At 41.2% G+C, this 24,799-nt stretch overlaps 1 protein-coding gene across 6 annotated transcripts in view; it reads right to left on the reverse strand.

The window, feature by feature from the left end:
* Positions 1–24,799, reverse strand: part of DGKI (diacylglycerol kinase iota) — a gene marked incomplete at its 5' end in the record, with an annotated part of 419,556 nt that overhangs the window by 180,721 nt on the left and 214,036 nt on the right. For 5 of the 6 annotated variants that reach the window (XM_080666632.1, XM_080666634.1, XM_080666633.1 and 2 more), the window contains 4 exons: positions 7,798–7,858; positions 9,628–9,710; positions 20,172–20,270; positions 20,772–20,846. In XM_080666632.1, coding sequence (XP_080522758.1) covers positions 7,798–7,858; positions 9,628–9,710; positions 20,172–20,270; positions 20,772–20,846 — 318 coding nt within the window. The remainder of the gene's footprint in view (positions 1–7,797; positions 7,859–9,627; positions 9,711–20,171; positions 20,271–20,771; positions 20,847–24,799) is intronic. The other variant, XM_080666631.1, reaches the window with a different exon arrangement.

Below are 24,799 nucleotides of genomic sequence, written 5' to 3' on the forward strand. Positions count from 1 at the left end.
AAATATGTAGGTTTCAAGTGAACAATTCTATAATACATAATCTGTATATTGCATTATAGATACATTTTTGACATGTATTCATTCTATATTTGTATGGGTCATGTTTTTTTAAATATTTTTTGAAAATTGTACTTTAACAGTATATTTGTTGCACACTGCTACATATAAAATGCAGAACTAAGCAACTGAAATGAAAAGATAAATGAGCTGGGCTAAGATAGATTAGGTAGCAGGCCTGCTCTCAAAGAGCTCATGATGAACAAAAACAGTGAGCTTTCCATGGGCCAGTCCCTGAGCAAAGTTCTCCAGTGAACTGTCTTATTAAACTTCAAAAGGAGTCTATGAGATGGATGTCATTTTCATCTCCACTTTGTAGATAAGGAAACTGAGACTTGGAAAGTCCAAGTCCTTCTTCATACCACATCATTTACGTGGTAGCTGGCATTCAAAAGTAGGCTTGCCAAATGCCAAAGACCAATCTCTTAGCCTTTCTGGTTCAGGGAACCTTGAAATAAAGAACTAAACCTGGTTCTGGATGTGGCCTGACCATCCTGTAGATAGTGCATGTACTTTTGGAATCTTTGGAGCACTGAAGAAACTTAGAAGTTGCTTATTCAAATTCAGTTAATTTGCAGATTTATTAACTGAGGTGCAGAAAGGTCATGTAATTGGCTGAAGACTAAATAATGAGAAGTGACAGTCGGAGTCATATTAGGTCTTCTGACTTCCATTTAAAACCCCTTCTCCTCCGCAATGATTACTTCCCAGGATGTAAAACATGCCTGTCCATCAGGAAGTCTAAAGTTGTGTTAACCCTTCAGAAAGGCATACCCAGTTTGGGGAACTAGAAATTCAGATCCACACAAGTGTGAAAAGTCCCACCATTCTCCCAAGGTAGGCAATTTGCTCCTAGACAACTCCTTAGGTCCTGACCCAGCACTTCTATATTTTATAGCAATACGGACAAAGTTTGCTATTAAATATTGAAGTAAAAGGGGAGGAAATGCCAGGTGCTAAAATATGACTGGTGACTGCTAGATATTGTTCCTGTGCAGCTAAAAGCACAAACAAAACCCAGTAAAAGGAGGAATCTCCAATTAACTACAAAAAGGGGGTTTAAAGGGCATTAAAAGGGATGTGAAACTCAGAAATCCCAATAATCGGGGATCGCTGTGACTGCAGACCCAACAGTCCTGGGTAGAACCAGACTCTCAGAAGAAATGCAAGGGAACTTAGTGGGAATCTAATTCAACATCCCATTCAGAGAAGGGATAAGAAAGCAGGCTCTTTAAAACTTCTCTGAGAGATGATCACTTAGTCCCCCTTCTATGGTTTGTACTCACAAGTCAGTCAGTGTCTTTGGGGTAGATTTAAATTAGAAACTTTTTTCTTATGTTTAGTTGAAATTTGTCTCTCCTTTCTCAGTAAAGAGCATGCTATGACTTCACACTTTCAATATCCCATTTCACTCTAGACACAACAATGAAAAAAACAAAACAAACAAAAAACTCTTCCTGGGCCAGAAACAAAGAAAACGCCAAGGTGCAAGCAGAGGACACCAGGAGTGTGGCTTCTGTCTGATGATGAGGAATAAGGGTGCACCCCATGCTGGCAGGAGCCTGTGTAGAAAGACACCAAGCTCCCTCTTGGAAATAAAGACGCTGGGATAAGAATGTGAAGAACCACGACCTGAGGCCATCGCCCATAGAAAGCTGGGGCTGGAGGGATAAAGCCTCTATGTAACAGTGAGCCCAACTTCCCGCCAGCTCACTGACACCTGAAACACCCTGACATGTCCTCAGGATGGGAGCCTTAGCCACCTATAGAAACGTAGTCCCAGCGTCCTGAAACCATTCACACTCCTAGATAGGGATAGGAAGTGATGCAGAGAACAGGAAGAACCTGCAAATGAGCCTGCAAAGAAAAATTCTAAATGACGGGAAGAATACTAATACTTCGATGAGAAAGTTAGGGGGTGCATTCACAGCGCATTAAATACAAATAATTTTCAAATGACTTTGGAATACGTGTCCTGTAACTTCCATGCAACAGAAAGGTGCTAAAAGATCTCACGGCTCAAAGCTGTCTATTGGAGGCTCTCCCTTCCCAGTAACCAGAAACTTGCTCATGAGAGGTCCAGACAGAAGGTTCGTGGGCAGGGGCTGTGTTTGCTGGGCCTTCATATGTCCCCAAATTGTCTCCACCAGTGTTTCTAGCACCCCTTCAATTCAATGATTTAATCAATTGTGATACATAGCACTTGGCATGTTTTCCACCACGACTGACGGAAATTATCCGGATTGGGTGAAATCATGTTCCAGTTTGCAGAGTTTTTTCCTTCCTTTGTGTCAGGAAAAGTGAGACTGAAGGATCTAGAATAGCAGCTACGCCTATGGGCTTTGTCCCTGAACAGCCCCTGTGACCACTGCAGCAGTAGCTGGCCTGTGCTGCCACCTGCTGCCCATGCTCAGCGTTAGCTGTCACTGGATGCTCCCCAAGTGCACTTGGAGCACTATTTTCCTTCTGCAATATGCTAGCATCAGAGGTGGCTCAAGGGTGAAGAGGACAGTGAATTAAAGTCTTTGCACATGACATACATTGCATTTTCTTATATCACAGGCAGGCCGAAAAATGGAGGATACGCATACCGAGAAATCAGAGAAGACAGCCAACATTTCTGAACTCTGAAAGATCAAAACAGTATTTAACAACTGGGTGTCCCTTACTAACATGTACACTATGATTCTTCCCTTTGATGTTTTAATTTATACTTGCACTGAAGAGTTTAAAAAGTCACCATGTGTTAAAGGAAATGATTAAAATCAGCCCTGAAGAAATCAAGATAAGGGCTGAGGTATGAGCTCTTTGAAACAGAAAACTCACTTGTTCACAATGACTACTCCTGAGGTGTACCATGTGCTTCCTCTTGAGAGAGGATGGGCTACATCCCATTACATATGCATGAGGCTGAGGGTGGGGGAGCAGAGGGGCTTGGCATGATCTGCTAGTCCCTGTCCATTAAAGGAAAATGCTATACTTTCTTCCCTGCTGGGGCTGTAAGTCAGGATAGTGGGGGATGCCTGCTGTTTACGATGTATCCTCATGTCTAGAGAAGCCAATTGAATAAGAAATTAGCATGAAATGGGTGGCTAAAGTCAATTTAATTCCAGGCTTTTGGAAAGACATGAACATAGTTACAGATGGACCTGCTGACCCAGCTCAGCTCATCAAGGTCAGAGCCAGGACCATGTCTCACTAAGGAGCCAGCAGAAGAGGAGGGTGCATGCGCCTCAGCGTCTAGGTTCACATGCCCTTCAATATTTAGGCCGGTGACAGCCAAGGAGAGCTGGATGGGTGGCAATGTGGCCCACGAAAGGAGAGAACACAAATTTACCACATGACCACAGAAATAATACTATTTCTAGTTTATAAGCATGAAGGCTGGAGGTCATTCTTGAGTTAGCTGAGTTTTTGCTCAGCTTAGAGATCAAAGATGGGACCAGCGCATTTGCTAATCTCAGCTATGTGACAACGTCAGGTACAAAGAGGCTAAACTGCAGCCACTGACTGAGCACTAGAATGCAGCTAATCCAAACTGGAGGCATTATAATTATAAAATACATGCCAGACTCCAAAGACAGTGCAAACCATATTGATTACATTCTGAGATGATAATATGTTGGACATATTAGGTTAACAAACTGTATTATAAAACTAATTTCACCTGCTTCTTGTTTACCCTTTTTAAGTGCCTTCTAGAAAACTTAATATTTAAAATGTGGCTTACATTATAGTTCTCTTAATCAGCAATGATCCCTGCTATTATAATGCTACAGCTGTAAAGAACCTTGGAGATCCAAATGTATCCTTTTGAAGATTTAGAATGTCTCAAAAGAAGTTAGGAAACCTGCTCAAGGTCACAGAAATAGTAGCAGAACTTCCTCTTCCACCTCCAAGTGCACCATTGTGAGACACGTCACTCCGCCTCCTTGCATTTGTTAATAACATAAAACTAAACTAACATTGGAGCCAAAGAACTTTTTGCCAAATTCATGCATTATGTCTAATATTAATACTTTTTACACTTACACTAATATGGTTAGTGGTTAATATACCTCATTCTAATCAGTCAAAAATATTCCATTTCCGACCCCTCCTTGAACCTTGTCACTATACTGACAGAATTCTGACAGCCTCTATAGTGATAGGTATGTTAACTCAAGGTTAAATACCTTACGGCAAATATAAAAACGATGCTCTCAAGAATTATACTTCACTTGTCTAAAACCAAGAGTTTTTTTTCACGCAGCAACCAGTTTTTTATATAAACTCTGCCCCCAGTAAAAATTTTAAGTTTCATGTTCTAAACTGATAAAAATTAAAAATACCAATCACATACATTGATAAACATTTCATAAACCCCATATATCATTCACCAAAAGCCTTACTTTAACAAGGTAAAATAAAAGGAATCCTGCCAGTTTTTATATGTTACCAAAAAAGCAAAATTTTGATTCTGAAACTGGACTACATGGGTCATTATTGACAAAAATACTTAGTTCAAAAGTATGCATCAACTCTAGAATGGATATACTACTTTTATTTCAGGAATGCCTGTTGCAAGGGACCCAAGTGTAAATGTCCAATGCATTTGTGAGTTACGTGGAAGGATGTGAAACCTGAAGTTAGGAACATAAAGAAGGTCCCTAACATAAAAGAAAAGGTATATTTAAGCCTTGCAGAATATATGTTAATTATGGTACATTTAAAGAAGAGATGCTAGAAAAGATAAGAAAAGTAGGAGAACCAAATAGTCTACAAGTCAAGAAGGATATTAACGACACCACAGTGTATTCATGGATATTCAATACTGTAATTGGATCTGGTTGCTAGGATTCATCAGTAATGTACCAAGTCCCACTTATTCACCATTCTGGGTTTTGTCCCAGACACTCTATTGAAACTCTTTTCTTGAAAACCACCAAATTATTTCCTAGTCTCTAAATTCAATGATCATTCTCCGGTCTCTCCTTAAAGATATAGCCATGCTCTCTTTCTTGAAACTCCTGTTTGGGCTTGTTTTCTTGACAGAAAAGACTACCTTCTACTTCTATCTTCTCATTTTCCTTTCAAATTTTGGCTCTGACTCCATAATTATAGGTATTTCACAAGTGTCTGAACTTGGCTGTCTTCTCTCTTTGTCCTCTATACTTTAAAATACTTATCTAATTTCAGAGAATACCTCAATACCATATAACCTAGAGCACTGTCTCCTACACAAGCCTGCTGAGTAGAGGAAAGGAAGAGGAAAGTAGCATGGGGTGGCGGTGGGGGAGTCAGGTGGTGGGAGGGTCAGGGGGTGATGGGGAAGTTTGAGAGGTGGAGCATCCAGTCAATGAGGAAGCCCAAATAGGAAGATGGAATAGGTAGCTGAAGTGGACTTGAGGTCAGGGTCATTTAAGAAAGAGGAAGAACTATGAATTCCGAACACCAGGCATATCTTCATCTTGTATGCTGCTGTCACTGAGATTTAGAGGAGAAAAGATGTGAGTGGGATGCTTGAAGCATATAGGAAGGCAAGTAGATGCTAAAATAAGGAAGATAACTGTAGTAAAAGGTCGAAACAGAGTTTATCCTTTTATTAAAGACACGAGGCCCGGTGCACAAAATTCGTGCGGGGGTGGGGGGTGTCCCTCAGCCCGGCCTGCACCCTCTCGCAATCCGAGACCCCTTGGGGGATGTCCGACTGCCTGGGATCGGGCCTAAACCGACAGTCGGACATCACTCTCACAATCAGAACTGCTGGCTACTAACAGCTCGCCTGCCTGCCTGCCTGATCACCCCTAACCACTCTGCATTCCTGCCTCATTGCCCCTAAACACTCACCTGCCTGCCTGATCACCCCTAATCACTCTGCCTGATCGCCCCTAACACCTCTGCCTGCCTGCCTCATTGCCCCTAACCACCCTGCCTGCCTGCCTGATCACCCCTAACTGCCTGCCTGATGCCCCTAACCTCTCGCCTGCCTCACTAATCATCTCTAACCACTCTGCCTGCCTGTCTCATTGCCCCTAGACACTCGCCTGCCTGCCTGATCACCCCTAAACACTCTGCCTGCCTGCCTGATCACCCCCTAACCACCTCTGCCTGCCTGACCACCCTTAACTGCTCACCTGCCTGCCTGATTGTCCCTAACCCCTCTGCCTGCCTGCCTGATCACCCCTAACTGCTCGCCTGCCTGCCTGATCACCCCTAACCAACTCTGCCTCAGCCCCCGCCACCTCGTCTTCATCAGGAAGGACGTCCATAATGATGTCCAGAAGGTCGTTCGGCTGTCCAGTCTAATTAGCATATTACACTTTTATTATTATAGATAACTAACTGGAGGATGGTTGTGCTAGAAAGAAGACTCTATGTATATTAATTAAATTAATATGTAATTATATATAATTTGTTATTATATATTAATTTAATTAATATACAGAGTCTTCTTTCTAGCACAACCATCCTTCAGTTAGTTATTAAAAAGACATTATTAATTAAATTAATATATAATAACAAATTATATATTAATTTAATTAATAATATCTTTTTCTCCACAGAGGATTTGTTTAGATAAAATTCTTACTAAAAATAGTAGGAAAAATTCCATACTAGCATATTTCTAAATACATCTCCCTAAAATACTACAATTGTTTAAAATTTAATTGGTATTGTGGAAGAAAAAAATTTCACGGTCAAAAAATTTTGGAAAACACTGGGTTAAACAAAGTGAAATAGGTTTGGAACTTTTTGCTGTAAGACTTGATAATAAATTTTATAAGCTAATAATGTGTATTTCAAACCTTGAAGAATGGTAAATACTATTTTCACACACACACACACACACACACACACACACACACAAATATTTTCCTCTCACAAAATATCTTAAAGGACCAGTGGAATCACTTCTTTTCCCCCAATTTCATTTATTAGTATTTAATGCGAATGCAATGTTGCATTAAGTGCTCATGTGCTATGAGAGATAAAATTAGTAGACTTCATCGCTACTTTGAGAATAAAATATTCTAACTAGAGAAATTAGAGAAGAGCCATACATAGAGCATAATAAAAGCCTGGGAAACACTGTTTATCCCAACTACAGAAGAAAAGACACTGGGCAGCAGAACCTACATGTCATGATTCTCCATTTTAGCCTTGGCTAAATATATCAGCATAAGTAGAGGGCAAATAGAGAAATAGAGGAGACACAAAAACAGAGGGCAATATAACCATCACATTAAACTTAGCCCATGTCCACCTTTTCTTAAAAAATGGCTACAAGTGGAACAAACAGATAATCTTTAGGGCAAACCAATGTTAGTCAATATTCTAAGTTTTATTTCCACTGGAAAAAAATCACAATAATTCAATTGTATACACCTAGTTCTCCTTAACCATTGTGACCAAATATTAAGAACAGATTGAAATAGATCAATTTGTATTATTAAAAGCATATCATCATCTATAATCTTCATTCTGATGATCTGACCACCTCCTTACCTTGTGGAACAGGGAAGGATATAGTAGAGTTGAGGAAGTGAAACAATTTAGAAAGATCCCGTTTGAATCCATGAGGATAATAACAGAGTCCCTTCTAACCTCGAGGGGCCACGATTCACATGAGGGAGACACATGTTTCAGGGGGTTGGGAAGACTGTGAGGTGGGAATGAATTAAGAGAACTGTCATAAGGAAAACAAAAGAAAGATGAAAGCAATAAGGGCGAGAACTGGGTTCTATTTCAAGGACCTACCGTTCCATCCCCACCACAGGCCAGAATTCGCAGATTTGGTACTTTTCTATACAACTCAAGCCTGTGGAGGAAATAGAAGAAAAAGTTAACAAAAGAGCACATCACTTGCCATAGCAGAGAGAAAACACATGGCAAAAATGAGGGGTATCCCCTGTAGAAAATGTATTATCATGAAGATAATAAGATCATCAAAACTAGTTACCAGGTAATCACAAGAGGACTGACTCCCAACAATTGGATCAGATGTTGGCAGCAAACATCATTTTTAAATAGCCAGCACTGGAAGGGGATTTTAGGATGTCCTAGAGTTTTATATCCCATAATTCCTATTACTGTCAGCTCATTATTTTCCTCAGTGGTTTGTCTTCCTTCTGTTTATTCTTTTCCCATCAGTCTCCCCTCTCCTTTCTCAAAGAAAACCATCATTAATTGACAATCAAAAGGCCTTTTATATATCCTCCTTATATTTTATTAGCTTTTCATGGATCTATTTATTTTTCAAACCTAACCTTCCCATTCTTATTCCTAGGAAAACTTCTTCAGAGAGGCAGGGGGAGGGTACCCCACTAGCATTACTATCGCACTCACAGTTCCATCTACCTCTCACCTCACTCACAGTCAGACCCCATTTATACATCTCAGTCTAAAGAGGGGAGATTTATTGATTTTTCTTTATTTTAAATTGGCCTGCTTAAAATTAGGTCATTTTGTTTTTCATGTTGGCTCTTAAGAAAATGCAGTATTACCACCCTGCCTGCTAAAACGTTTGCCTAAGTGAAGCCATTAATGGCTCTGTTCCAGAAAGTTTCAGCTATTTAAATCAAATATTATTTGTTCCTGAAACTATTTCCTGTCTTTCCATATTCTTTATGTTTATCTATGAAGTGTCTACCTAAAGTCTAAAGTGATAAAATCTTAAGTAAGCATCTAAAAGGGTAAAAGCCAGGGTACCAGATTTGCACATCCAAATACAGAAAAACATAGAGAAGTCTCATAGCACCCTCTAGTGGCAAAAATGTTCATAGATTAAGAGAATGTAAGCAGAAATTTTTATATTTAATGTTCTTCTGCATGCTTAAATATATATAATTTACCCATTTCCTATAGAAATATTTCTCTAGAAATTGTCAGATGAAACCCATCCTATCTTAATAGATGGATTTAAAAAGGGAATCAGAAAGCAGCACAATGTCCCCACTCTTGCCCTCCTCCAACGGGAAGAAATAAGATATATGTCACCTACATCTAGACTTGATTTTCAACACTTCTAACAAAAACAGTGCATAAAATTTCTGAGAAGCTCATAGAAGGGATTGAGCAGAAATTAAAATGTATCCCCCACTAGGATCTGGAATCCACAGGTATAATCAATTAATCAATCTCTCAAAGATGGGCATACACAACATCTAATTCAAATATATATAAGTATATTCATAAACAAATATGGCCCCTGCCCACAAAGACACACTTACATTCCCATTAATGTACACATCCAAAGTTGTTCATGCATAAATAGAATAGTGATGGATCCTCTCAATTCCCAGACTTGCTCATAATCTACAGTTGCACATACACACGCAGCAACCACATAAAAAATACTCACTGAGATAACTGTGAAATGTGCTTTGAAGGGAATTAACCCAATGAAGAGTGCGAGGGGAAACATCAGATAGAGTTTTAAGAGGAGGACAGTACAGATGAGAAAGTAGATGAGAGACAGTTAGAAAATGTTTCACAAGGCAACCGAATAACGAAGCTTGATGCCAAAGCAGAAAGTCCTTCTCACTTGCCTAAAATAGTACGGATCATGGAGGGTATTTCCAGACTTACGCATCTTTCGGCCCTTCCTGAGAAAGATCAAAGACTTGCCGTGGATTCAGGTACCACATGAACATCTGCAGGACTTTGGTTCCCTATAAGGAAAAAAATGACTATAGTGGGAAGAAATTTCCAAATATTAGCTGCTTATTTAAAAAATAAAACCCATTATCTAAAATAATACCCAATTATAAACAAATTAGAGCAGTAGTTAAAATCATGGTCTTTGGCCAATGCCCAGATTAGACATCAGCCTACCTGGTGTAACTCGGCAAGTTTGTTAATTTCGTTAAGCTCAGCTCCCTCCTCTTTAATGTGGAAACAAGCATGCCTAGTTCACAGATTTGTTTCAAGGATTAAATGCAATACTGTTGGAGGAGCACATTACAGTGCTCCTCATGCAATAAGTGCGCCATAAATATTATCTATTGGTTTTAGCATCATTACTAAATGTATGAAAATCCACGCAGGGAAGTTATTAGTCAGCTATGTAATTTAACATTAACTTTTACTTTAATGTGCAGATTGCTATTGTCTTTGCATAATATGAAATATGGGCAGTATAAGCTAAGTATGACTTTATTGAAAAAAAATTTAACTGAAGCAAAAGTATCACAGGCTTCCCATTACTTATACTACACATATATACCTTCTCCAGTTAGTGGTATCAAATCTTAATTTGACATTTTTTTATTTCCATGTCTCTAACTCTTTGTCCAAACCAAACATTTCTGTCACACATGAACATTTTGGGAAAGTTTTAAGTGTAAATGTGACATTTATAGAAATGATCATCATGACCAATACAAATTTCTAAAGATAATTTCTTGAAGTAAATTAAGCAAAGAAAAAATGAGAAGAATCTTTTTATTAAGCAGCATCCAAAGAGCTTTCAAAATGGGTAAGGTGCCTTACTTAGGTCATTATCAACCACAGCAAATAATATTTTATCAGTAGGCAGAGTGTGTTGCTTATAATTATGGTCCCTTTATTAAATACTAGAGGCCCAATGCACAAAATTTGTGCACTGGGGGTGTGTCCCTCAGCCCAGCCTGCACCCTCTCCAATCTGGGACCCCTCGGGGGATGTCCGACTGCCGGTTTAGGCCCGATCCCAGAGATCGGGCCTAAACCGGCAGTCGGACATCCCTCTCACAATCCATGACTGCTGGCTCCCACCTGCTCACCTGCCTGCCTGCCTGCCTGATTGCCCCTAACTGCTTCTGCCTGCCAGCCTGATCACCCCCTAACCAGTCCCGTGCCAGCCTGATCAACGCCTAACTGCTCCTCTGCTGGCCCGATTGCCCCCAACTGCCCTCCCCTGCAGGCCTAGTCACCCCCAACTGCCCTCCCCTGCTGGCCTGGTCACCCCTAACTGCCCTCCCCTACTGGCCTGATCACCCACAACTGCCCTCCCCTGCCGGCCATCTTGTGGTGGCCATCTTGTGACCACATGAGGGCGGCCATCTTGTGACCACATGGGGGTGGCCATCTTGTGACCACATGGGGGTGGCCATCTTGTGTGAGGGTGCGATGGTCAATTTGCATATTACCTCTTTATTATATAAGATCATGATTGCTCTTTCTCAAAATAACCCTAAGTTTTATACCTACTATGCTGTATTTGAGAGTTATCCTTGTATGGTAGAAATAGCACAACATTTGAGTTAAAAATAACTTGGTGTTCTAAGTGGGCGAGCATGAGCATTTATAACCCTATAGAAATTCAGCATATAAAGTAGAAGAACAACATGTGCTTTTTAGGGTGATTATGAGAATTACATGAATCAGTAATAGTTATGTATCTTGCACAGTAGGTGGCACAAAATAGGCCTGTTGTAAATGGTAGTCCCTTTCTTTTTTGCTCCCTGTTAATCTATTCATTAAAATACCCTTGAGGGTAGAAGAGCTAAAGTGTAGTTGATAATTATCACATTGTTACACCAGTTGTTACAGAGGCCAATGCAGGTCTTTTGTCCCAATTCCATCCAAACCTATAATTTAAAAGTTCTGCTTCATCATGTGGTTGCTATAAATTTAGTAATACTGTAACATTTCCTCCTTGATTATTACAACTAATCCTGCAGTTTCATCAAAGGACATAGTTTGCTTCGTATAAAATTCAGACATAGTTTTAGATACATAATACCAACTAAATACTGGGTCATTTTCTTTCTTCCCACAATGGGCCTTGCTATCAAGTCCACTGAGGATTATCCCAAGTAATCTTTTATGTTTAAGAGTCATTTTAATGACAAACCAATTTATGAAAAATTTCCCAATGACTGGCTAGAAAATTAATTTTTCAGCTTTAGATTCCTAGAGCAATATGAGTTATAGATGTTAATTACTCTTTTCCACCTTTGGCTATGGTCGAGTGCATGTCTCAATTTCAGCTTCTTTTGCTATGCATACAATACTAGGTAATTAATAACTTCCAAGAAGTAAAATTACAAAGCATTTAGAGGTTATTTTCTTCATCTAAAATTTCTCTAGAAAGTTTGAGTGACACCATTTCGTTTTTGCTCATTTTCAATTTGTGTTAGTTGGAAAACCTAAGTGTCTCCATTTATCCTTTTGAGGAAGGGGTATTAAGGCTGACAAATTTTGCACTGCACACCTGTAGGAGGCGCCATTGACATTAGAGCCTATTAGAATAATGCCCTCTGCAGTTGTGCAGGGATAACTCCCAAAACCTTCTTACATTATGTTCAGTCATTATATAATTTCTTCTTTCAAAAAGTAATCTTTCTACAATATAATCAGCAAAAAAATGATGTGTCTGAATGAAAGCATTGCACTGTTTTAAATCAGTCCTGGTGGGTGTAGTAAAAAGGTCTAACAGACATTAAGTCAGTTCTATTATCTCTGCCATTTAACTCTAGGATAACCTACTAGTACTTTAGGGTTTTAATAGAGGTAATTTATTCAGTAAAACGGAATGGTTTGACAAATACTAATTTACCAGGAAAAGATCAATTTCTTTCTTTCTCACTGGCAGTATTAAATATACTAAATTATTCACACAACTGCCATTCACTAACAAGTCTCAACGTGCCAAATGCAAAACATGTGCAACTTTTGTGAGAGTCTAGTTTTCTCTAAATGAAAAAATAGCTTACAAGTTAATTCCAGTACACTCTGGAGAGAGTCCTCATACACACAGTTGTAGATGTAATACCTCATTGGCCATAGAACTTTTTAAGATATTGTGATTTTGGGCATTTCCCTGGCGTGATAAAAATGTTCTTTCCAGCTCCTGGTGTCGGGGAACAGGGTGGGAGAAGAGAAAACGACTTTCCAGAATACAGATAGTGTCTCAAGGGAAATTAACAGGTTTCAGCCATTCACCCACTATGTGCGGGGCTCAGTTTTATGTGAGGAAACAGAAGATCTTTCCCTCAAGAGGAAGTTTTATACATTATTCATAAATTAAAATACAATGACTTGGGAGTATGGAGAAGCAGTTAAGGATGGGTCAGCTCAAAAAGCACATCAATCTTCATCAAAACACTGTAATTCTCATGTACGCTGAAACATTGGGATATGTTACTCAGGGAGCCTTGTCACGGAGCTATTATCACAGGTGTTATCTCAGAGTTATTATCATGATCGTGGAAAAAAACTGTTACATAATAAGAAAGGCCCAAGGAAAACAAAAGGGAGTGGGAGGAAAAGGTTAAGAAATAATTATTTGAAACTGGCTTCAAACCACCCCAAAGAAATACCTAATTTACTTCATAAACACATATTTGGCTCCTGCTCTGTGCCCACGTGGACACCCAAGATCTCAGGAGGAGATCAATACAGTATATTAGTTCATTAAAGATGGTAAATGCACGTGGTCAGTGTAGCTCAGCAGTTGAGCATTGACCCAGGAACCAAGAGGTCACGGTTCGATAGCTCAATCCCCTGTGGGGAGCATGCAGGAGGCAACTAATGGATAATATTTCTCTTCTCTCTCTAAAAATCAATTAAAAAATATGGTAAATGTGATGGTAGAGATACCTATTGACCAGTATGAGAGGTCAAAGATTCTCTAAGCCTCAATTCTGGGATTAGGGGAAGGCTATATACATATGATACTTAGACTTTGTCTTGAAAGATGGTAGAGGAAGAAGTTTTAGGATAAAGACACACCACTGAAAAACCATTGTTCCATTCAGTCATGAGGCAGGGGTCTCGGGAAACTAAACAGCCTGAGTTGTACACTAGGTCATGTATGCTAAGGAGCTTGGGCTTTTTTTTTTTTTTTTTTTTTTACAAAAGATAAGAGTCACTGAAGTGTTTTAATTAGGGGGGCTGGACTTACATTTTGATACATTTGTCTGGCTACAGACTAAGGAGCTAGACATCCAGGCTCTAGATTTATCAAAGGGGCTAGATGACTTGGTTTGAGTCTTCTTAGCCACTGCTATGGACTAAATGTGTTCCTCCAAAATTCAATCTGATGTATTAGGAGGTGCGGCCTTTGGGAGGTGCTTAGGTCATGAGGGTGGAGCCATCAGAATGGTATTAGTGCCCTTATAGGAGAGACCCCACAGAGCTCCTTCCTCCCAAATGCCACAGGAGGACACAGTAGGAAGACGCTGTCTGTGAACCAGGAAGTGAGTTCTCACCAGACACCAAACTGGCTAGTGCTTTGATCTTGGACTTCCCAGACTCCAGAAGTGTGAGAAATAAATGTCTGTTGTTTATCAGCCACCCAGTCTGTGGTCCTCTGCTTTAGCAGCCTAAACAGACTAAGATAGCTGCCCTCACATTCCCACCAACTGTGACTTGGAAAAAGGGGCTTTCCACAGATTCATTGTTTGGTTGTTAAAATTCCATCTGTTTAGCTGGCTTGACAAGAAGATCTGAGACTGAATTCTGACATGTGCCATCATCAACTAATTGCCCTTCTGCCCTCTTCCTAGCCTATTCTAAGCTTTAGGAGACTCTAATTTTATCTAAGCATAATGATTCTTGATTTATCCCCAGCTTGAGCATTGCAGAATGTAACATTTTCATTGAGGTTGTTTGAATATTTAAAAACAGTTTGGGGCTCCAATATTTGAAGTTATTGATATTTTTTGTCTCCTCATTCTCCCCACATTGGTTGACTTAGAAGAGGCGGCCCTGGTCTGGGGGTGGCTCGGTCTGGGGAAACTTGTCCACAGATGGAGGTGAGAACTTGGTCAGGATGAGCCTGTCCACAGACTGAACACTCCTTCCTCCTGTCACTTACTAACAAGTTCCCTGGGAAGCTCCAATCCAGAGGGCCAACTCATGCCACACCCTGACCCGGGGATTTCACATGGAACCATTTGGAAACCAGGGTCTGGACCCCTTACCTCTCAGGACTGACTAGTAGAATCACTCTAGTGGTCAGAGCACCTGCTTCACCTGAACTTACCACCTATATCACTGGAAGATGAGAGTGTGAGGGAGAGATGGTGCAAAAGCAGGAAACATCGGGAGGTATCAGAAGGGTCCATATGACTCAGGTAGAAAGATGTCAATGACTCAGAGACACCCAAGAAAAAGAATCCGTTCTGAAGTTAAAGCAGAGATGAGTGTAAGAGAGAGTGTTCATTTCTGTAGCCCTTGGGTTTCCATGGAGAGGAGGGGACTGTGCGGGAGTAAACTTTATCTTCTCTCTGCCACCTCTTCTGCACAGGACACAGACAGGGTGGATACTGTGGCCCTGATTCCAATGCCTGTCCCTTCCGATAATGCAGATCCCAACAATGACAACAGTGCTGAAAAATTCTAAATCTTTGCAAAAATACAGCATTTTCTCCACCTTAAGTGTTAGAAAAACAGAGAAAAATAAGGAACATTTTCTCAGTCCGTTAGGATTTTGTGTCTTGGCAATTGTCATCAGTCTGGCTCAAATAAACTCACAAAAATTCTATAAAAAAAAAAGAAAAAGAAAAACTGACAATTATTGTGACGCATCTGTTTAAAATATGGGATTGTTTAAAAGAAGTAGAAGTGCTTAACTCCTATATGTGGTCATCTACATATGTTCCATCAAAGTGTTAGAAATTTTCTGTCCACACAATTTACTATAGGAAGAAAAGAAAGCTGTAGGTATTTTACTTGCCAGAAGATGGCGATATAGTCTAGTTACATAAAGAACAGAAGCCTAAGCAAGTTTTTGGTTTGTCTTTTTAAGTTAGAAGCCTAAGCCTCAAGAACAGAAGAGCAAGAGTGGGGAGTGCTTTATATGCAGAGGCAGATGAGTAGAGTAAGTCATGGCTAAAAGGCAAGAATCAGGATTTAACAACAGCAACAAAGTATTTCTGTATTGATTGCCGTGAGCCCTCACTGGTCAGTGTGATCTCAGCAGCAGCAACAGCACCACCTGGGAGGTGGTTCGAAAAGCAGAATTTCAGGGCCACTGGCTGACTCGGAGTCAGAATCTGCATTTTAACCTGATCCCCAAGCGATTCATATGTACATTCAAGCTTGAGAAGAGGGTCCGTGGCTCTCAACATTGGTTCCACAAGAAAATAAACAGGAGAGCTTATACCAGTCAAGGAGTCCTCACAGCTCTAATCTAATTAGTATGGGGTAGGTAAGACATCACTAGTTTTTTTAAAGCTACCTAGGGTATTGTGTAGGGTGGAGCACCTAACCCTCTGATTCCCAGTTTATGGCTGAATCTACCCTCATCAGCAAAGTGAAGGGTGTGTTACAGCCGCAGCTCAGGGAAAGACTAGCCCTAACAGAGGAGTTAGTTCATCTCCAACCAGGACTCTTCCCTACTCACTGCAGTCGGGGGATCAAGCTGCGCCTTCCTCACTGAAGATGAACTCACAAATATGCTGTGCTGGAGGTCAGTGTGAATGATTCCAATTGTACATAAGTGACTGGATTTCTTCGTAGTCTTATCAACATTTCATATTGTGCTTAGAAACAAGGTTCTTTGTATTTATTAGGCTTAATAAAGAATTCTATTTTAAATAGGAAGGATATAGATATTTAAATTTATGTAATATTCACTTTTACTTGGTTAGCCATACTTCTGAGAATCCCAGCCATTCTAGAAGTAACATCCTCAGGGTAATACATTTACAAGCCCAAATGCATTAGATGATGTCAAAATCATTAAGTCTTTTGTCTCTAATAGCTGGGCACTTTAAAAATTTTTGAATATTTCCCTGTGACCTCAAGTTCCTCAAACACATCTCTACCTCTTTCCCAATAATTCTTTCCTTTCCTGAATGCTCATCAATAACAATGCCACTGTTAGATAATCTGCTGTACAATCTTGATGCTTTACTTCCCTTTATGTATTCCATTCATTCATCTATCCATTCACATGTCATCCACTAGTCCATCTGTCCACCCACCCACTCACCAACCAGCCATGCATTCATCCACTAACCATCCATCCACCCATCCATTCACCAATCCATCTTTCCAAGTTATGCTTACGTTTATGTGACTAGCTTCCTGACTTATACATATTCTCAATGTGTCAAATTAATCTTCCTTAAAGATGCTTTCATCATATTACTCTTTTATTCAAATTTTAAAAATATTTAAAAAAAAAAACAACAAAAACTTTAGGCAGTAAAAAACTATTCCCTGGTACACATCCAAAATCCTCAGCCAAGTTTTAAGACACTGGTCTTGGCTCATTCTAATCTCTACCTAACACATTTCTAATAATATGCATGCTCCACTCACCATACTGTCCTCAAAACAAATCATTTTACCACGGCATCCATTCTTCTACTAATATTGTTTACTAGTGGCCTGGTGCACAAAATTTGTGCACGGCGGGGGGTGGGGAGGTCCCTCAGCCCGGCCTGCACCCTCTCCAATCTGGGACCCCTCGGGATGTCCGACTGACTGCTGGTAAGTACAACACAGATGAGTAAGAGCCTATAATCTGATAAATAAAATTATTGGGAGGTACTGTTTTGAGGTATTATTACATATTCCCACACATTCTCCTTTGTTTTCTCTTTTTCCTCTCTCCAAGTAAGTAGCTGGTTCTGCCTTTATTGCTAATGGAGAAAGATTCAACAGAACATTCTGGATGATGGCTACCTGGGTGTAGACATAGGTAAACATTTATTGAGCTGTACAATTGAGATTTCTGTATTTTACCTGGACTTTTGGTTCTTGTATTTGCATAAACACAAGCAGTGGCTTCTAACTCATAGGTTAGAATCATTCAGGGACACTTAAAATTTACTGTTGGTTGGATACTCTCCAAATCAGCAAAATCAGAATCTATGGAAATTGAATAGAATTGGAACACTAATTTCTGAAGGGATAGACTTGTTGTTTGGAATATTTTACACACACACACACACACACACACACACATACTCACACACACTCCTCAAGTAATTCCCATGAACAGCTATCATTGAAAATCAACCTCCAAGGGAATTTAGAGTCCTTGTAAGGGGGCAGAAGAATTTAGGCACAATAAATAGACAATTGTGTTGCTAGAAACAGCAGGAAATGTGAGCCTTCCCTCATGCCCTACAGCAGCCTAAAAAGCCTTGCGCTGCCCGCCTCAACTCCCCAGGCCCCCGATGGAATGGGACTTTGCAGGCGGGGCCTGGCACGCCCGCCCCGCCTCCCCAGGCCCCCGATGGACCTGGACCCAGCAGTTGGGGCCTGGCGCTGCCCACCCTGCCTCCCCAGGCCCCCCGATGGACCAGGACCTTGTGGTTGGGGCCTGGCGCTACCCACCCCACCTTCCCGGGCCCCTGATGGACCTGGACCCAGCAGTTGGGGCCTGGCGCTGCCCACCCTGCCTTCCCGGGCCCCCGATGGACCTGGACCCAGCAGTTGGGGCCTGGTGCTGCCCACCCTGCCTTCCCAGGCCCTCGATGGACCTGGACCCAGCAGTTGGGGCCTGGCGCTGCCTGCCCCACCTCCCTGGGCCCTCGATGAAACAGGACTTTGCGGGCGGGGCCTGGTGCTGCCTGCCCCGCCTCCCCAGGCCCCCAATAGACCTGGCCCCACGGTTGGGGCCTGGCGCTGCCCACCCTGCCTCCCCGGGCCCCCCGATGGACCAGGACCCCGTGGTTGGGGCCTGGCGCTGCCCGCCCTGCCTGCATATGCAAATTTACCCACCATCTTGGTTGGGTTAATTTGCATATCACTCCTGATTGGCTGGTGATGTAGCAGAGGTACAGCCAATTTACATGTTTGTCTATTATTAGGTAAGATTATACAACTAGAGGCCCAGTGCATGAAAATTCATGCACTGGAGCGGGGGTCCCTCAGCCCAGCCTGCCCCCTCTCACAGTCCGGGAGCCCTCAGGGGTGGGAGGCAACCTGGTGATCAGGGATAGGCAATGCCCCATCTCACCTCTGCTGCTGCCACTGCCAGCAGCGCAAGCCTCAGCCAGCCCTGGTTACCTGAGCCTCAGGTGGCCCTGGGCGGCTGGGCAGCCGACATCTGAGGCTTGCCTGTACCTCGGGCTGGCCCTGGGTGGCTGGGCAGCTGCCATCCCAGGCTTTCCTGTGCCTCGGGCCAACCCTGGGTGGCTGGGGGGCTGAGGGGACTGGGGGACTCCAGAGGCAGGTGTGTGGAGTGTGTGGCAAGGCCATGCGCCTGCCGCCCCGGCAGGGCTGAGGGGACTGGGTGCCACCATATTTGAGGGCGTGGCAGTCAATTAGCATATTCCCTCTTTATTAGATAGGATTATTGTTCACTAGTGCATGTCATATACTAGAAATCATAGGTTCAAAGGTACAGCCCCTGGTATTTATTATTAAGCCTGTAGTTTTGACACATAGACCTACAGAGAGCACTTATGTTGCAATTCACAGAGTGCCCAAGGCTACAGGGGCATAACGCACAGCACAGTCAAGTCTGAGAAATGGATCAGAAAGGTGCTCTTGAGCCTTAGAGGATAAACAGGGATTTGCCACAGTAAAGAGAAGGAGCAGGGCATTGTTCCAGCTCTCTCCCCTCTGCCTAAGTATGTCCATCTTCTATTTCAGCTACTTCCATGACACCATTTCCTTATCACTCCCAAGTCACTGCTTGCCTCTAAAATCCATAGCACTTGTAGTCTGATCCACTCAATTTAGAACTCACATGTAATTAATATTGTCGAAATTATTCTTCCCATTGCCCCTTTTATGTCATTAACAGACAAGATGTCCTTAGGAAATTCACTTAAGCTTCCTTGAGCTCTTTTGTAATTAGCGAAATAGGAAGCAACATCAGATCATCTCTGAAGTCCCTGCCATTAATTATTTATACAGAGCAGGCTCCATCTTTACTGGAATCAAAGGCAGGGATCACCTGTGAGCGTCTGTACACCCTAGAAGAAAAGCTGATCATGATTTCACGAGTGCATTTTACACAATGACTGCCATCATGAAATACAGTGGGCATGTGGTGCTCAGGTGGCCAAAATCATGGAGTCAATGACATTAGCTTTGTTTTGTGCCCCAACCTTGTCCCTGAGAAAGTGGTTGTCTTCTAATGCTTGGGGCTCTAGGTGGTGTTCTTTTAACTGGTGTTGGGAATTGTGTTTTCAAGAAAGCATTGTAGCTTCCAAGTAAAACTCATCAACAATGACTCACCTGGTTGCCTCCACTCTTGGGGTTCACAAACACAAGCAATGGTTTCATGAGAGGAGAAGAGATAGGTTTTATCACAAAAGGACGACCTTTGTTTTCCTGCTGAAGGAAGAAAGCAGCACAACTAAGATGTACATCCATGACTTGACAGGCAGCCCCAAAGCACTTGGAGTGAGAAACTGCCAGCACCACTCCAACCCTTGCAACACACACACACACACACACACACACACACGGTACAACTTGTTTCATAGGGTTTACTCTTAATAGGACACTCTATGTTAAGCTTAGAAGAAAGTATCTCAAGCTATAATTTGCTGAGAATTGAGTTATGCTTTTGGTTTTATTCTGTATAGCCAAAGCATTCTAGAAGTGTTCGCTCTTGTCTTCTTCTTTATCATCTTTGGGATAATACTTCCATGGACAAGTGTAGATGCTCTGTGAAGTGGCAGAGGTTATACTTTTTAAAATACTAAGAATTCCAGCATGGTTAGAGTACAGGGAAGGAGAAAAGAGTGGTGGGAGATATAACAAAACAACAAGCTTGGGCAGGCTATGGAAAGGAGGATGTATTTCATTGGACCATGATCCTGAAACACTTACTTCAGTCCCTCTTTTACTGGCTTTTCTTTTAAAGCTCGTTCTCTTCTTCTTACGATTGGAAGCCTTCAGCGAGTTCTGTGAGGAGAGAAGGGAAGACCTGAGCTCGGGGCAGACAACCCCCCCAGCTTTCCCATGCAGAACCATGTAGAAGGTGATGGCAGCACATGCTGTTGGATTGCATGCTTCTCATGCTTTGACACTTCCAAGCCACTGTGCATGGGTAAGCCACAGACAGAAATCAGTCGAATGCTTCAGAGTGAGTAACTGACTCCCCACCACACGGAGAGGCAGGGAGTTAGAACCCTGGAGGCTCTCATGGACTCACATAACAACACATGTTATACCTGCCAACCCTCCCAGTAAAAATGGAAGAATCCCAAATTCTCTGAGGGGCTCCAGTCTCCCGCCCAACCAGGTCCGTCTCCCGCCCAACCAAGTTCAAGTTCAACTCCTGGTATGGAGATCACCTATGTGGAAATGTAAAAAAGGAGGCCATTTTTCATGTTTTTCTTTTTCTTTTTTTCCTCTGTTTACTTTTTTCTGGGTAATGACTGCTTTAAGTAATGGTCATAACTTACTAATCTGTAATGGAACTTTATGATCAACTATCCTATCAGCATTGATGGCTGGGTTTTAAAATGCGGAGATAAGGCTCACCCTTAAGTTAGTTATAATAGTAGAGTAGCAGTCATTATTCTTTCTTTCTTTCTTTCTTTCTTCCTTCCTTCCTTCCTTCCTTCCTTCCTTCCTTCCTTCCTTCCTTCCTTCCTTTCTTTCTTTCTTTCTTTCTTTCTTTCTTTCTTTCTTTCTTTCTTTCTTTCTTTCTTTCTTTCTTTCTAGACCCATTAGTTTAAAAAGTCTTCCCCCTCCTGATAGCCTTGATTTTTTTTCTTCTCACAAAAGTGCCTCCAACTTGTTGAAATACAGTGACCCCAAATTTACTTTCCCTGTCTTTCTCTTTCTAGGAGTTTTATGGACCACAACTTTGTGATTACTTCAACTTTGTGATTACTCTTAATATTTGATACATATGCTTTGAAAAGAACTCTTCGGGGGCCAGTCACAGTTCATTGGTTGAAGATGAGCAAAACGAGATTTAATTAGTGGAGTCAATAATTAATTAGGTTGCCATCTTCACAAGGCAAGACATTACTACCACATTGCAGATGTTAAACAGAGTGCTGAAAGCCTGAAATACAGAATTCTTAACTTAAAATTTTATATAGTATATACACATGCATTGCTTGAGCAATTAAGACTTTTCAAATGGCTTGAAGAAACTTAGATATCTACTCTTCTATTGTGAAGAGTATTTTTTTCTTAAACATTCAAAATAAAATTAGTCTAGAGTACATATATTAACACATCCAAATCAGCAAGATTGAAACTATTTAGCTTTTATTTTTCTTTCACTTGGACCTGGAGAAAAATAAGTTGATTTATGGCCTTTCTCAGCAAGGGTGAAGGAAACTTTCTTGAAGCACCATTGTCTCAAGGTTTGTTCCCCCACCAGAATAAGAGTTTTCAGGTTCTCTGGTTCTCAGCAGAAAAGAGAACTCCAGAGCCCGGATTACTTCTCATCACTCACTCTAGATGAGCTACCCCTGCAAAGAGATCTTCAAGTTTCTGAATTCCTCTTTAAATGAGTGTATTACCATGTCGCTCTTTGGGGGAAACGTTACCTTATTAAAATATTTGCTATATTTTTTACTACTTTCAGTTCAATTAAAATGAAAGAAAAGTAACTTGGAGCCTTTAAACATTTAATCAACCAAATGACCCAAGATGGAAACTATTGGTCTGGCCATGTCCATGTCTATTTGATGTCAATTAGTGATGCTGAGTGGTTCTCCGCCATCACTGCACAATGGCCTCACCCAGAGAGCTTTTAAGAAATGGCTCCATCAAATATTCTCATTTAATTTATTTGGGGTGAAGCTCAGGCAAATGTACTTTCTAAAAGCTCCCCAGGCAATTCTAACATGTAGCCAGGTTTGAAGTAGAAAGGGAGGAGTAAAAAGACACATATACTGAGACAAAGCAGAAGATCTGTGGGATAAGGACCATGAGCTGTGCAATCCAACAGACTGGGTGTTAATTCTGGATGTCATGAGATCAGTGATACTAGATCTGAGACTTTGGCCAAGTCGTTCAAAGTTTCAAAGTAACAGTTCTTTAATTTCAAAATGAAGGTGATAATACCTACCTCAAGCAGAGTTGTGAAGTTTAAATCAGAAAAAGTATGTGAAGCAGTTAGCCTGGTATCCATCCCATGATAAGGACTTCCAAAAATGTTAGTTGCCTCGTTCACAGCTGTATATCCCAGCACCTAGCACAAATGCTTGGCACATAGTATGCACTCAAATCATTGTTGAAATAATGAGTCAGTATTATTCAAATTCACATCACTTGCTGAGTCTTTCCTGATTTTAGAAAGGATCCTTAGGAAGTGAGTGCCTGTCTACTAACTTCTTTGTTGTTTTATTTCCTTTATTGCTGAGAGCAATGCAGGACGCACACCAAGTGCTTGCAGGAACACTCTATGGTTCTTGGTTCTTAACAGGATTCAATAATTAAACTCTGAGAGAAAGGTCTAATGGATCAGGCTAAGGCTGTTTCCTAAACTTGCCTGGTCATAGAAATCAGAGCTCTTCGGGTGATTCTGACAATCAAACACGTTTGGGAAACAGAGTTAGAAAAACACATCAAAATAAGGCTCGATGTCTGAAAACAGAGCAGGCAAGGAACTCCATTCTAATAGGGAACACACACACAAATCAGCCTTTTTTAACACACGTAGCAAATACAAGTGCTTCTGAGCCTCACCGAGCGAAATGCACCTGAGGCCTTCTTCGTCTCACAGAACAAGGGGCAAAGACCAAGCAGTGGTTGACTTACAGTACCTGGACGCCTCTATGAGAGCTCTGTGTAAGCTTACAGCCCTACGGATAGTCAAATAGCAAAAGATAAGCAGTATGGAATTTCACAGCACACCTCAAGATTCCCCGTCTTCTTTTGGCGCCTGCGTAAATATGTGTCTCTGTCTCAATGTAGGACTTCTTTTAGAAGGCAGCATATAGGGAACTGATGGATATGAAGACAGATTTGGGTTGTGTGTTGGCCACGACAAGTCATTTAATCTGGCTAATCCATAACATCACTTATCCTGCTGGGTCAGCATTGTTCTGAGAGTTAAATAAGAATGTTTTTGAAGAATGTTAAAATTATACCAAGAAGTTATTGGGTAGAATTGTTAGTGATATATTCAAGAAACCTTTAAATACTTGTCCTGTGTTCTAAAACAAAGCATCCCTGTCATCGAGGGCAGCTAACTCTGTGATACAAAGATGAACTTAGCAAGCGCAACACTGTCAAGACAAAGAACCGTTGTGCTCTCACTTGGACATTTGCATTCTCCTGATTCCAACAGATTCACTCCACTACATTCTGTGCCCACTCTTTTGTTAAAGTCCTAGTAAAAGATAAAGGCTTTTTGTTTTTATACCAGGTATCAGGAAGTCTTACCTTGCTGCAGTAATAATCGTATCAACGAAATCTTTATCATAGTATGACTCCTTCCTGGACTGTTAAGAAATGCCTGTGGGTGAATCACTCAACTGTGAATGAAACTTAACTACCTTTTGCTATCCTTCAGGGATTTGTCCAGGTTATGGGACCTCAAAGAATCAGTTATAATAACAATCTAAAGAGAAGATATCCCACTTCTTCATCCCAAATAAAGTCTTTCCCCATGATATACTAGACAAAACTCTGATGGATAATTGGAGGAAGAGTCATGGACTTTGTCTCTTAAAGAGCGTTCTCACTCTGTCCTGCTCCAGCTACACCCCTGGGACAGAGCTAGTCCTGAGAACAGGCAGGCAGAACAGAGAAAACACATTCCAAAGTTAAGGATAGTGTCTCAGCAGATTCTCAGGTGTATTTGATTAAATCACAGCAAGTATTACCTAACCTTTAGAATTGACCCAAGGAAATGGCTTGAGAAATTTTGATGGATATTGTTGGTC

This window comes from Plecotus auritus (assembly GCF_963455305.1).
Source record: "Plecotus auritus genome assembly, chromosome: 4".
Taxonomy (NCBI): Eukaryota; Metazoa; Chordata; class Mammalia; order Chiroptera; family Vespertilionidae; genus Plecotus; species Plecotus auritus.